This window comes from Aphelocoma coerulescens, chromosome 5 (genome assembly GCF_041296385.1).
Source record: "Aphelocoma coerulescens isolate FSJ_1873_10779 chromosome 5, UR_Acoe_1.0, whole genome shotgun sequence".
Classification (NCBI taxonomy): Eukaryota; Metazoa; Chordata; class Aves; order Passeriformes; family Corvidae; genus Aphelocoma; species Aphelocoma coerulescens.
This window is the reverse complement of record NC_091019.1, coordinates 21,321,861-21,336,771: the sequence shown is the minus strand read 5'-3', so window position 1 is coordinate 21,336,771 and position 14,911 is coordinate 21,321,861. Positions and strand designations below refer to the sequence as shown.

Here is a 14,911-nt window from a genome sequence, read left to right as displayed (position 1 = left end):
TTCTCTTTAAACAGGGCATTGGCTGAGAGACACAGGGGATGGTAGATAAAATAATCCTAACAGCTTTTCAGAGTGGCATAAGTAATTGGGATGAGCTTTCCCTTAACTAACTGCAGTCCAGTATTCCTTGTTTCAAGTTGTCTTTGAGTGTTGTGCTGACACCAGTTTTCAGATGAGATTAAAGAGGGCCTTTAATTTGAAAGGCAGTGTGGTTGTCAGTGCCTGTGTTGGCAGAGGATTTCCTTCTCATTCAGTTTTTCCTGTATTTTAAAAGCATAAGTCTGAGGAATTTCTTTCCATCGCCAGTGTGTCGCAGATATGCTTGTACTTGTACCTGGTAACTTTTTCTGAAGGTTGTCCAAGGCCACTGCTCTCACATGACAAACAAAAACCTACTGCTTCCCTGTGTTTTCAGAAGGATGAGGGATGCTTTGCAAGCTTCCTTATGTTAGGATAATAATAGGAAACAATAGTCTGTTAATGCAGACTTTGCCATATTGAATTAGCTCATTGCCTCCTGTGGCGTATTAGCACACCGCCTGCAACAGCGATGGAGCTGGATCAAGGTGACCCACAGCTCCTTTCAGTAATTTATCTAATCAACTGTGCAGTAATTTACTTAAGGTTGAAAAGGCAGAGGAGTTACTTCATGACCTTTGTATCTGTCACTTCATACTCCAGTGTGATTTTTTTTTTTTTTTTAGTACCTGTTTTATGTGAAGTTGCATAATGATAACACTGGGTCCTTCTTAAAATTCATTCTGCACCTGTCTTTAACAAATTCTAGCAATTTTGTATTCCATGAACTCCCTCTGTGTTGCCTTAAGAAGTCTGCTTTTGTATTGATTTTTAATTCCCTGCCTTTTAGCTTTATTGATGAACCTAAATATTTCAAAATATAGAAATGCAGATTGTACCATCCAAGCATACATAAACCTTATGGCTGTGCCTGAGAGCACTCTTGTGTCAAATTTATTCAGACACAATAAACAAGTGTAACTCTGGTGACTACAAAGGCTGGGCCTGGCAATTGCATTAAAGTCATCTTAATGCATGGAAATGTTCTGAATAAAAGTCCTATTTAACTATTTCTTCCCCTTTGAATTAGCAAGGTAATAATTTTCCAGACTTCATTAAGATCCTTGATGCCACCACTTGTACAAGTGTCATTAATCAGCTAGTGTAGCTACCTGGGCAAATTTCGAGGCTCAGTTTATTAAAATGAAGGCAGTTCATGGACGGAATAAAAAGTTGGTGTAATGATGAAACATATATTAGAAATACAGACACAAAAGCAATGTTTTATACCTAATGAATGAAGTATTTTGTATTTAATAGCCTACTTCATAGGTTACACTTACCAAAATCTATAGTCCAGGCACATCTCAAGTTGTATCTGGCAGGGCTTCTGTGGGCCCCCCCATCAGAGAAGTCCAACACCATCCGATGCTGGTGGTGCCTCACCCGAGGGCTCAGTGGCCCCAGCTCCTGCCCAGGCTGCTGAAGTTCAGTTCTCTTCTGAATCTCAAGGGCTTTGGATGAGCCAGTCCCTGTGCACTGGTGTGCTGTCTTTAATGGGAAAGCTGTTAGAAACTCATTTTTGGGGTGCTATGGTTCTGGTTGCTTCACTGCAACTTCAAGACTCTTATTCCTAACAATTTTTCAGCTGCACTTAACATTTCTCCTTGATAAGGTTGTGTCCTTTCTACTTGGCATCGAATTCCATTGTGAGGTGGGTGTGTGTCATGGTGAGTAGGTGAGCAGCAAATGGCAGGTGAACTCAGCAAGTGCCTAAGAGCCAATGTCCCTTAGGACTGTGTGTTAGGTAACAGGATCCACCATGTGTGCACGCTTGGGAAAACGTATTCCTCACAGTGCAGAGGACTAATGCTGTATGTTTGTTTGTTCTCTCCTCCCAAGCATAAAAACCTGGTAATGAGACAAAGTAGTCTAATTTGGACACAACACTTAGTCCCTTGCAGGAAGGTATGGGTACTGCCCGAGTACACTGCACCATCTGAGAAAAGAAAGAACAGGCTCCTGGCGATAGTTTATCTTGTAAGGAGTTTTAGGCACTCACTGGAGAGGGCAAAGCAAAACTGCTTGGATTCAGAGATCTGGTGTTCCCTCAGAACTACAGCTCTTAAAAGTTGTTGTTCAGAGTTCTTCAAAAGCACAGAGAGGCCTTTTCTGGTGCAGATCTGCCAGCTCAGGTCCTCTACTGCCTGGCAGACAGGATATAAGTGAGATTTTGCCCCCTTAATCAGTTCAGCATAATACAAATGATAGGCTAGTCTAGACAGAAACAGAAGTGAATCAGTGAAGAATAATCACTGCCCAAGCTTTTATAAAGCCATTCTACTTACTCAGAATGTTTTGAGTGTTACTGTGCCCCTTTAATCTCTGCTTACCCCCTGTACAAGGGGGAATGGCTGTGGACCTGTGTGTAAATACAGATGATGGGGCACTTAAGTGGTAGTTGAGAGGAGAGTGTACAGCTTGGTTCTGTATTGCTAAAGAGGGCTGAGTCGCTTGAGGCTTGGGAAGTGCTGTGTTAACCACAGCTCCTGGCTTTTCATTACCTTTGTGCCCTCCAATGTATTCATATTAACTGAAAAGTGGAAACAAAGTTGGTAAGTAAAAGAATGCCTTTGTTACAAAGTGTGTCTCCGTCTTCTGGCTGTATTTCCCACAACCTTGCCACTCAAGGTTTCATTAATATAAAAGCTTTTGCTTTGTAATTTTTGAGAGGGTTCAGACAACTGTGGTAACCACAAAGAACTGTGCCTGGGCACTCATGCTACATGTCTATTTCTGAGTTGCTCAGAGGCACCAGGCGGTCTCTGACACTGATGTAGTGTGGTGCATCCCTTAACCACCTTCATTTTCACTTCAGACATGCTCCCACTCTCCCATTAAGGCTGGTTCCAGCAGTTTTTGTTATGATCAGCATTAGCGCCTCATTTCCTCTTGCCCTCTCCACCTTCGTTCAAAGCTCCATAAAATCCATCTCATGTCTGGTACCTGACAGATATTTCTGGGCACCTTGAAGCACGTTGTTGTGAGAGGAAAGCAAAGGGTCAGGTGTGTCTGCCTTTGTAAACCAGCTAAGGGCAGCATTAACTCCATTTAAAACCTGTGAATGTGTTATCTCTCTGTCCCTCCCTCCAATTCTCTGTTGTCTTCTTCCTTTTCTCTTACTGCTGATGGTTTTTACCTTGCTTATGGAGCCTCTTAAGAGGTTTCTCCTTTATGCAGTCAGCGGGTGGCTCAGTCTTTGCTGCAGAACTTTCTAGCACTTTTCCGGCACATCTATATCAGCTTATTCCCTTCCTGCTGTTCCAAAACCCTCTGTATTATTACTGTAATTACTTATTTTTATGGTGTTAGTGCCTGGCAGTGTGCAGATAGTGTCACATCAGGCCAAAAATGTTAGCAAATGTGAGCTTGTAGAGTAGGTGTTGATTTCTACCCAAAGAAGCTTGCAAGGTGATATATATTAAGATTCATTTTATATTAACTTAGCCTATGAAGTTGCTTTTTACTTAGGATATGCTTCCTTTTGCTTGCTCTAAGACCCATCAGGAACAATAAGGGTCATATATTTATGGTGGCCTTACTTATTCTCTCCAATGCTATACGAGTGTAGATAGGAAGCAAAATTCCCATCAGTGGCGTTATCCTCTTGTGTCAGATGCTGTTGATAGAGTTAATTTTCTACTGAGACAAGACAGTATGCCTGGTCCAGAGATGGGAGAGGTATGAAAGCAAAGAGGGGGGAATGGTCACGGAGCCTATGCCCTCTTATTTTAATGTGCTTACTCTGTATGGGACAGGAGGTAGCGAATAGGCAAAGGAATAGAGAGAAGAAAGCAAGCAGGCTGCCATGAAAGATTAAATAATACAAGAAAATGATGCCTGGACTTCTGCTTTTAATGTCAGTATGTTGACTTCACTACTGTTCAGGGTAGTGACAGCTCATCCACTGCTCAGCACGTGCTCCTGGCTAGTGCTGCAGAGACCTCAGCTGTTTTGGGGAAAGTGCACTATTCTGTTACTCTTAGGGGGCAGGAAAGACCCCTCCAGACCCAGCCTCTTGTGAGAGGGCCAGTTGCTCTCACAGATGTCCCTTTGCTGAACTCTGACATGATGGGAAAGAGGTCTTTCCCTGCCCCAGCTTCTTTCTGTTTCAAAGTACAGTAAACTCTTCAAATCCCATTAACTCTTTGGGTGCAAAACCTATTTTGCTGAACTGTTTTAGCAAGCAGATTTACATTTTGTGTTTCCAGTTCCAGATGAAGAAGAGGAATTCTCTTTATACAAAGTGGTGGGCCTGTGTTAAATCTTCAAATAAGTCGCTATGTACATGTATCCTCTGGATTTTGTACTGGGAGAAGGTTGAAGGGGTTCTGTGATTCTAAATTAGATCTGAAAATGTGTAAATGCTGTTTGAAGTATAAGACTGACTGGCTGCCATCCATAGTCTGGATCACTCAAAGTGAGGAGCCTCCAGCAGCCAATTTAGAATAGTAAATCAAAGTATGTTTGGAGATTTGAAATTTGCTATTGTCTGCTGTTAGGTATGTCTGGTCAAAAGTAAAATATGTCCATGGTCAAGAGACACTGTTTAGTGTAAAGATAAGTGAGAAAATTTCCTCCCTTCAGTTATCCTAGTGTTTTAGCTACCTTGCATGGGAGACAATGTGTCTTTCTCTTAAGCTGTTGTTTTAGACACAGCCTTGTCAACTAATCTCAGGAAAACTGAAAGCGTCCAGCTCTTAGAGAACATCAGCAACATTTGGGCACTTGGGTCTCTTCATCCACCTTGGAAATCTCTGCTGATTGCGAAGGCATTTTGTTGAGTCTTCATGCTATGCTGTGAAGGGTGTGCATTAATGCCCCTTTGTGGATTTTGGTTGGTGGTTTTATTTGTAGAGAACTTCAGAATTAGGGTAGCTTTCAGAGGAGCAGATTGGGTGCATGCCCTTCTATGCATGACCTTTTAAAAAGCAACCAAGCGTCCAGCCCACCCTCCTAGTGCCACACATGAATTATGAAGAATATATTTTTTCGATTCTTTAATGCTGAAAACTCATTTGTCTTCTCTTTCCTTAATCAGACCTACAGAAAAAGAGATATAACTTAAGTAATTTACTTTGCAGAATGAGGCACTGGCAATTTACTTGATTAATGATGTGTACTAGCTTTTGCTCTGAATTTGAAATCCCACAAAAATAATTTGACCTCTTTTTACAATTACCTCTATAGTGACAAAGGAAGCCAAGCCAAAAAAATGTGTTCAGGGTTTCTGAGAGTGCCAAGGGTTTCAAGGAAGCTTCCTGTTTCTGCCCAAGATAGCTGATGGGTCCTGTTGAGCCAGGCATATTTCTGCTCAGTGGTTGCCTTTCATACTGTGGTTTCTTTTAAGACTGTAATTGTATTAGCCATTAAAAAACAAAGCTGAGATGTTGTTTGAATTTGTCTTTATTTGTTAGGTCTGTGACAAAGCAATGCCTGAAAGAGCACTATTTTATCTGTTACTAAGCTCCTATTTCAGCATGCTGTTTTGTGCCAGAAACTTCATAATCTAATTAATTGAATACAAACAAAGCAAAAGTATTATTTTAAATTAATTAATAGGAAGCTGCAAATAAATGCAAATAAAAAATGCTCCAGGATGTTTGAGCAGAGCAAGGTCTTGCTTGTAGGGGTTTTCAAGGGTTCACAGTTACTGGTTTGGAGCAGTAGTTTGGCTGGTGGGCTGAGATGCAATACGGGACTGACACTATCATGCTGTGTTCTGCTGTTTTCCTCACCTAACGAATATTCAGGTCCTGAATTGAAGGAGACTGCTCTAAAAGAAAATAGCTTCAATTTGTGGAAACTGATATCATGAAAACAATAAAGCTTATCTCTGTTTTTCAGAGGAAACTTTGTTAGAGCCATTGTGCACCAGAGCCAGTGAGGGAGATCTGTAAGGCCCAGTGCTTCTGGCCAAGGAAACAAGTTTTCAGATCCTTCTGCTTTTCTCCCTCAAATTCTGACTGACTTGCCTATATCTGCCTTAGGATTACCTCTGATTGTTTCTAGTATGCATGTTTCCCCCTTCATATTTGTTCATTTCAGCATATGGACTCTAACTTAAATAATTCAATTCATGGGGTTCTATTTCATAGTCATTATCCCTCATCTAATTGGGGCAGGTCAGGAATTAAGATACTAGAACACTAGTTTTAGCAATTTAGTAGGTTTGGTTGTCTTTGAAGGGCTAGAGTATCTTCCATCTTGGAAGTCACTTGGGCCTTGTGCTCTGCGTAAATTTTAAGTAGCAATAAAAATTGCTAAGGAAAGCCCGGTAAAAGTAGTCAATAAGGGAGGAGTTTTAAAACCAGGTAACTACATATTTCTCAGAGCTTCAACTATGACTGAGGTTTGTTGGGCTGGATTTTTTGTGTCACTCATTTTAATGACAAAATGTCCTTTCTGTAAAGTAAGGAGAACTAAGTGCCTCCACTTGGACAATCAATAGCAAATCACAAATCCCATCAGCAAGCACACAAGAGGTTGTTGTAGCTCAAATCCCTTTTATTTTCACCTTTAATGAGCTAGAAAGTAGTTCAATTGATATATTGTGCCCTGGCTTTTTCCCAGTAATTGACCTGGACTTCTGGGCCATGCCTTAATAAATCTGTTGTATGAAGGGAGGGAGAGATCAGGAGAGGACCAGTGAGTTTGGTCTAGACTTGTCTTACAGCTCTGGGTTTCATCATTAGTTATTTCAAGGATCCTCCTTCTTTGAACAAGTTTGCTATCATAGCATAAAACTGACCAAAGTACAGTTTGATTTGACTTCTGGAATATAGTTTTGCTTTTACCAAAATTGCTGTATATGCAGGGCGGTTATGGTCTTCTTGAGCATGCAGTGAGGATTCTTGTCCTTTCTGATGGCTGCTGTCTATGGCAAAGGAGTGTTGTCTGACTACTCTGGATGCTCACTTCAGCTGTAGGGGAAGAAAGAGTCACGAGGTGTTTTCCATGCTTATAGATGTGCAGATTTCAGGATAGAGGACTGTTTGCAGGAAACGTGGCGTTTGTCCATACCCCTTCAACCAACTGCCTGATGGGACTGGCAGTGGACGCGCTGCTTTACTGCCTTCCTCTCTAAGCTCAGGTGTCTCTGTGGTTCCAGCTGTGATCTCAAGCTCCCTGGATCAAACCACCATTGCTTCAGTTTCCAAATTTTTCCTGGTTAACAATGTCCATTGGGTGGCACCAAAAAGCAGAATCTTTCCTGTCCTTCCACAGCAAGTAGTATTTCTTCTCAGAAGCTTGGCTGTTAGCCAACTGTAGGTGTATTACCATAGTAAAAAAAGAAAAAACTTCTGTAAAACCACAGGTTGCGGTGGGATGTTTTAGATGTTGATTCCATTTGAAAATCAAGTCAGCTATATTTATATCTAAGTGCAGAGGCTAGAAAAGAGTATAACATAAGCACACTAGGTGTTTTCAAAAGCATGTTTGTAACTGAACCACTTTAATAATTTATATTCCTATGAGTATTATGTGCTCTGTTTGGGAGATCTTTGTTAAAGCATGCTTCTTTGAGCACAAAGGATACATAGGAACAACATTTAATCCAGCCTCTCTGTTTCAAAATAAGCAATGTCTACATTATGAAATACTAGTCAGTAGCTGCTTAGATACATTCAAGTGCTGAATTGTCAGTTTACTGCAGGTGTTTATACGCACACGTGTAACCATAACAGTAGTTAAAACGCCTAAGAACTGTCCTAAGAGTGAATGTGGGGTAGAGGGGACTTCAAGCCTCTCTAGAAGGTAGTGAATTGTTGGGTTTTTTTTAAGTAATGCATAAACAGCAATTTCAGAATGTGACATTGTTATTGTTTCACACATTCTGCTCTTAAAACGTTCAGCAGCTGCATCTTTCACATTGGCTCTAGGTGTAAAAACTGTAAATGCACAAGTACATGTGGCTGGCATGCTTAAAGAATTGGATGTCAGACACCAGCAGATGAGCTGGAGATCAGTCAGAGTAGCCAGTTTTCCCATTTTATAAATATTTGAGTAAAAACACTAAGATCTTCTGAGCCACATAGTTTTGGTTTGACTGCTGGGTTAGTTCAGTTCTCTAGCTGGTTCATTTCCCACCCTTTGGATTGGAATGATACAATTTATTTTTGGTGAATATTCCCTGTCTCAGAATAAAGGCAAACAGGATTCTTTCATACTGTCATAAAACTGTGCATATGTCTGCTTAGGTGCCAAAAAATCTCCAAAGGAATCTTAATAAAACTGCAAAGTTCTTTAAAATTAGGAAACACCAGAACTGGAGTAACTTGACATTTTTGTGTTAAATGACTTGTGGTAAAGATTAGGTAACTGCATCCTCTAATAGTGGCGGTCCTATCATGTCTTACTGAGGAAGATGCTTCATCATCGATTTTCTACCAATTTTGTTAATGGAGTAACTGAAGTGTCAGTAGCTTGGGGTTTTTAATGGAAACAGAAATAAGACACATCTTTTAATATGTTGCAAAGCTGTTTACTAACAGGAAGGGTATTTCTGAAATGCTGAGATTCAAATTTTAGATTCCATTCCAAGCTTTGGAGGTCCGTAGCTTTTCTTAGCATATATAAAGGTTTCCTTATCTCATCTTCATAAATTTGGATACTTCTCTGCTTTCTGTGCTGACCATCCTCCTGTGCCATTTTTCCCACCCAGCCAGAGCCTGAGGAGAAACAAGAAACTCCTTATGTGCTTTTGATGCTGAGGCTGAGAGAGGAATCTGCATTTGTAGGAAAACCTTGGCTGCCCTCACGCAGCTGCTTGCTGCAGCCTGCTCAGGGGAAATGGAGTTTTCAGCAAAGTCAGCTGCAGCAAACTTCAATAACTTTGCTGAAGAGCACTTGGCTACAGTTTGTCTGATGGCTTTTGAGCTGTTATTTTTCCTTGGCAAGTTGTACTTTCACACTGTATGTGTGGAGCTTCTTAAAGGAAATATTTTTTTTCTTTGGTTTTTAAACATGAGCAAAACAATGCGAGTTTCTCTAACGTGCTTCTGGGAAATGCCTGAACTGTCAAGTCTGAAATTTTCCAAAACAGCATAGCTAGAGGCATGCTCCTGGTATAGTAAAGTCTCTGGGATTTGAAGGGTTTCTCCTTTGGTCCTAGGAACAGTCCTGTCCTGTGCAGGGTACCCTTTAAAAACATTTCAGCATCAGCTTGCTGCTGCTGCCATTGTCTGTCAGAAATCAACCTGACAGAGCAAATTTTGTTTATAGTTGAAGTTGTTACTCGTGCTACTGTATACCTTTCTAAATATGTGAGGCCTAATGGCACATTGGCCTTTTACAGGAAACCATCATTTTGACCTTAATGGGTTCTTTATTCCCGAAGACATTTATTTGCCCAACAGAGCAGAGGTCTTGCAGAGGACATAAGCAGTCAGTCTGAAATTAAAAAGTAGTTTCCTGACCAGAGTATACAATTCGCAGGGAAATCAACAGATGCTATTAGATAAAGAAGCTCTCCATTAGAGAGGACAGTCATAACTATTCAGAAATAATTTCATGTTTCCAACATTCTTACCTATGTTTGTTCTACTTCCTGGTTTCTCTATTGCAGTGGGTTTCTCTTGTAGAGACTTTTCCTTTGTGTCTTTTTTCTGCTTGAATTCTTCAGCTTTACCATTTATTTGAATCTGATAGTTCTTCCACCTTGCAGAGTGAGAATGCTTATTTTTAGCTTAGGATTCTTAGTTCGGTTGTTTTGGGTTTCTTTATCATATCAGTACTGATTCTCATATGTGAGCTACAAAATTTACTTTTTTATTTATAAAATACTCTAAGGATTTCCTTTGAAAGGAACTACTGGAGTCTAAGTGAGGAGTTGTGCTTGTGGGAGCATTCAGAGGGAGAAATTATTAATGATGAGTATACTTTAGGAAGACAGTCCATTTTCATTCCTGTCTTTCCAACAGCATCATGTGTATCTCTGTGTGTGGCATTATTACCCAAGAGTAAAGAGTGATGTTAAAGTTTTCTTCTACCTATCTCTGATTATGTAGCTGTATTTTTAACATTTTGTGGAATGCATCAGAAAAGTACAATAACGATATAGGTTCATCCTACTAGCCTTTAACCAGTTAATGAAACAAATTGTAAGGTCAGTAAATCAGTTTCAATAGTAAATCCATTAAATTCAGCTGGGTAAAATGTTCTTGTTTATAGTAGTTACAGATCTGCCCCCAACTTTATCTGTTGAATGAAAACCTACATAGAAAACGAATTTGTGTGAACACCTATAAAGATACTTAATTTGTTCTATAAATAAGTGTATTTTGAAGTATGTTACTCTGAAGCTTCAATGGAGCACTGTCACATAAAGTCAAATTTAATTGTGTTGCACAGACAGGAATGGATTCACAGAAGGACAGATTGCCCGTAAGATGTGCCTGCTGTGGTGGCCTTAGTGTTTACTCTGCTACATGTTTATCTCACCTCAGCCTTTCTGGGCTTTTCCTAAGTGTAACGCATCGATTCTGTGCAGGACTAATTTTTTTCACCCTTCAGGAGTGTTTTGCCCTTGGTCAGCAGGTACAGACAGTTGTTGAAAAGTGATGTTGCAAATTGTACATATATAGAGTGATAGCAACAAAAACATCTATCCATTAAAAGGTGAAGTAGATTAATAAATTGGTAGTAACTTACTAAATTTTGTTAAGTACAAGGAGCTGTCCCAGGATATTGGAACATGTTGGTAGTTACTAGGTCAGTTTTCATTCAGTGTTCTGTAGAGCTGGTGTAGCTGGCGTGCTCTAGTGATGGGTGGGTTTTTTAGTACAGGTCTTGGTTAGAATATGTGAAGTGTTTATAAATTACTATCTCAGTGTGTCCAGTTTTGGTTACTTTAATGACACTTTCTACAAGCAGTTTACTTGCTTGGGCTAACCCTCATGTTTATTTGATTAATTAAATACCTTTTATTTACAAATGTATGCATCCAGAGATCGCAAGTATGCCGTTAAACTGAAGAAGGATGTTGGCAGTTGCATTTGGTTTTGACCTCACCTTCCAAGGAGATGAATACACAGTTTATTTGAAAATAGAAACAGTGGAATTGCCTGTTTCAAGTTGTTCATTCTTCAGAAGGAGAGTTGCAGTCTTTGGAAAAGCTGATCAATTCTTAGTATCTGTGAGGCTATATAAAGGTGTCTTGGTTTGGGACAATTTAGGAGGAAACGTCCTGAGATGACCCTCTCCTCTAATGGAAGACAGATTTTGTCAGCCCCTCCCCCACAAGTTCAAAAGGAATTTCTTGGAGGAAAGTGAAAAAAAGCTGTTTGTTTAACAAGCAGGGTGCACGCAGGCAAAGAAAAAGTGAATAACATTCAATAATAAACCTTCTTGTTGTGGAAAAAGATGGTGGATTTTTTGGAGTCCTGCTCGGCTTCTCCTGAGGTCTCCCGGAGCCGGGGTGTGGTGCCTCAGGGCCTCCCCTCCAGGCCAGTGGGGGGGGAGTGTGGGGCTCCTGGCGACATTCTGGTGTTTCGGACTGGAGCAAAGCTGAACAGTTCCAGAAGAAGAAGCAGTCACAGTCCCAGGAAAATTCCTTGCCTCAGCTAACAGGCTAGCTCAAAAGCAGGAAGGTGCTCCCTCGGCTCTGCAGCGGTGAGAACGTGGGGGAGTTGTGTGTGAGTCCTTGAACACAAACCATGCTGAAGAATTCGCTTGGCTTCCCCCCCCTTTCCCTCAGACCCAGCTTAAAGCTGTGGGACCCATTTCTGGGCATAAAGCAGATGATAGGGGAATACAGTATTATCATAAAATCACCCCAAGACATTCTACCCCTTATTCCATATCATCAGCTTAGTGCCCAAACTTACAAGAGCCATGTTTGTAGTATAGCATTTTGTGCCTGGCTCTCTCTGATCCCCCACTGGTGGTTAAAACAGTGCTCTAGATTATAAGAAGCTTTGTCTCAAATCTGTGCAGCTTCTGTGACAGAGGAATGGGTGGACCAATGTGTGTCACACCAGTTGGAGTCAGTGGTAGAAGTTCACTGTCTTCTTCAAACCACCAAGGTGTTTCCTGACTTACCTGGGGAATCACTAAATTCTGGACTTGTAGGACTTAAAACCTGACACACCCAGACAACCTGACACAACCAAATTAAAGCAGAATAAAATTGATTCTATCCTAGAACATAGTTACCTCAACATTTGTCCCTTCTCTCCTTCATCTGCTAGGGTACTTTTATTCTCTGTTTCTCTCACCCTGCCTCTTTGGCAAGAAATACGTCATCATATCTGAATCACCATGACCTTGTCTGACTGATGAGGACAGAACTGCTTAATGTTTTCTCCTCCTTGGTATGCTCCAGCCTAACATTTACTGAAAGCATAGCTCATGGGGGAGAAAACCGGGATGCTTCTATGGTGAGGAAATCTTGCTCTAATGGGGCTGCATCAGCACTTCTAGTGCATTAATATTTTTATTAGACTGTATAGCAAATACTGGAAGTAAATGCATTAGTGTGGATCAGCATTTCTGAGCTATGGGTGTGTTTTATAGAGGCTATCAAACAAGACAGTGCATTTGAAAGCTTTGTTGATCTGGATCAACAATTCAGTGTATTAGTGATTCATGCAAAAGCTTAGGCCCTGGGGCCCAGAAAGAACAGAGATGTGTTGCTGTGTGTCACTAATTCAAGGATTATTAGCCTTTGACTTGAAGCTGAAATTCAGAATTTGATGGATATTGATTATCATGTGAAAACTTTCTTGTTGATGAATTTATTTCACAGTGAAAATGGGGGAATGTGCATGGCAGTAAGTGATTATTTTTGCCTTTGAAATTTAATTTATTAAATCTTTTTTGAGGAAGATAAAATTCAATTCTAATGGCAGCTATAAAAATCCACTCAGCTCTTAATGACTCTATATGGCACACTATCGAATGGAGGCAGAACCAAAAACTAAAAAGGAAATGTTTCCATTACATTGAAACAGCAATATAGACCTGATGTAATCTCTAGTCTTCCATGTCTTGTCCCTGACTCCACTTTTTGGTCTTCTGGTTGTCCATCTGACAGCACTTAGGGCAGCTCAGACCTTTCCTTCTGCTTGCTTTCTGAGGTCTTGGTCTCCCATCCTCATGGGTTTTCCGTATCTCCCTGGTCATTATTCCCTTTGGATTGTAACTACATTGGAACTAGAAGAACATCGGCAGTGGAAACCAGGGTAAGTTGGGCTTTGGTCTTGAAAAGGGAAGAAAAGTGACAAAGCAGCACAGTTAATGTGGATGGAAGGAGATACTGAAGTGAGCCAGGTAAGGTCTGAAATTGAGGAGCAGGGCTCTTGAGTCTTGTTTGTCTAGGAGAGAGAAGACACAGAAAGGAGCAATGCCTCAGTAAACAACAGGGTATAGGGAGGAAACAGAGGTGAATCCTATCCAAAAAGAGACTGATGTTGGTTCACAGTATTCATTTATTATATAGTATAATTGTTTACATTGTGTAGCAAGTATATTCGAAAGCTATAATCTTTCTTTTTTCTGTTACCTAGAAATGTGGTCATAGAGGAGTGGGTACTTGAGACCAAGAGAAACTCATCATTTCTGTTCCCTGATGTAAGAGATGTGGTGCACTGTTAGGGATTCAGGGATGCATAGCACTGTTCTGTCCCTGGGCATGGACGTGAAGGTTCCAGTAATGGGAGCATTTTTGTTCATATCCAGAATTATTTACTGATTTTTAAGAAGTGCAGCATTTTCTTCTGCTTTTCCTAATGGCTTTGACATATTCAGTCCCTGTGAGCATCACACTGGCAGAATGTGATGTGAAAGAGAATAAAGTCCACTGAGAGTGAGTGCTAAAGATCCCTCACTCTTTGCCTACCCAGACGAGAGAAGATGCACCTGCCGTTTCAGAACAGATTTTCAACACAGGAGAAAAAGTAGTGGAAATAATTTCCATTTTATTATTTTCCTCCTACTTCAGTCAGTTCTAAAGGTAACATTGCTGTATTCTATGATTTCTTCAGAATTGCAATAGAGTTTCACCTAAACTCCATTTCACCTTACACTGAAGTCCTGGTAGTGTCACAGGACGTCAGTATGAGTTGTAATTTAAATGCGCTCACATTGTCTGCTCTGGCTCCCCTCATCAACTCTATTATTTAATACCTGCCTATTACATTATTTCTACCTTTCCTTTCAATGCACAGGTGAAATACCAGAGTAAGTTGGCCTGTACTTTGTCCATATTCTGGTAGCATAAGCAGGTGCATGAGCTTTACATTCTTTTCAGATTTTTAAGTTCTTATCATACAAGGGAAATGAAAATGTGTGAGAGATGTAAAGAAGACAACTGGGCAGTCAGGTTGAAATGGCTCCATGAGTATTGCTGATTTTGCTCATAATCTGATCCTACTGGATACAGATTACCTTTGTGGGTAATGACCTAAAGAGGTGCCTAGCACAGGTTACTTGTGGAGGATTTGGGAAGAGCTCTCTCAGGTGCCCATTCTGGGGCACAGAAATTTAGATGTTTTGCTGCTTTGTGGAAAACAGAGAGCTGATCTGATGGTTTTGGCTCTAAAGCAGCTGTCATCTACATGTGCTATTTCATGTCACCAGTCAGATTAAGCAGCAGAAATGGCAGTAGCAGCAGCAACACTGTCACTCAGTCTATTTATCTCTCTTGAGCTTCTTTTAGTGTGCTTTTGGGATATAATTTTCAGGTACATATTGGATATCCAGAGAAGGATACTCAGAAGCAGCGTGTTGTTGGCGTGCTGTTCAAAGCCATAGAATGAACTCGCGCACTTGCTCCCAGGTGTCCGTATCAGCACATTGCCTGCCTCTGTGTTGTTAAGTCCTGAACAAAATC

At 40.6% G+C, this 14,911-nt stretch overlaps 1 protein-coding gene across 10 annotated transcripts in view; it reads left to right on the top strand.

The window, feature by feature from the left end:
• Positions 1-14,911, top strand: part of TSPAN4 (tetraspanin 4) — a 420,840-nt gene that overhangs the window by 288,090 nt on the left and 117,839 nt on the right. The window contains exon 1 of one of the 10 annotated variants that reach the window (XM_069017015.1): positions 12,441-12,458. The exons of the other annotated variants lie outside the window; for them this stretch is intronic. Coding sequence (XP_068873116.1) covers positions 12,456-12,458 — 3 coding nt within the window. The 5' untranslated portion in view covers positions 12,441-12,455. Of the gene's footprint in view, positions 1-12,440; positions 12,459-14,911 lie in introns of those variants that run through there. 10 annotated transcript variants of the gene reach the window in all.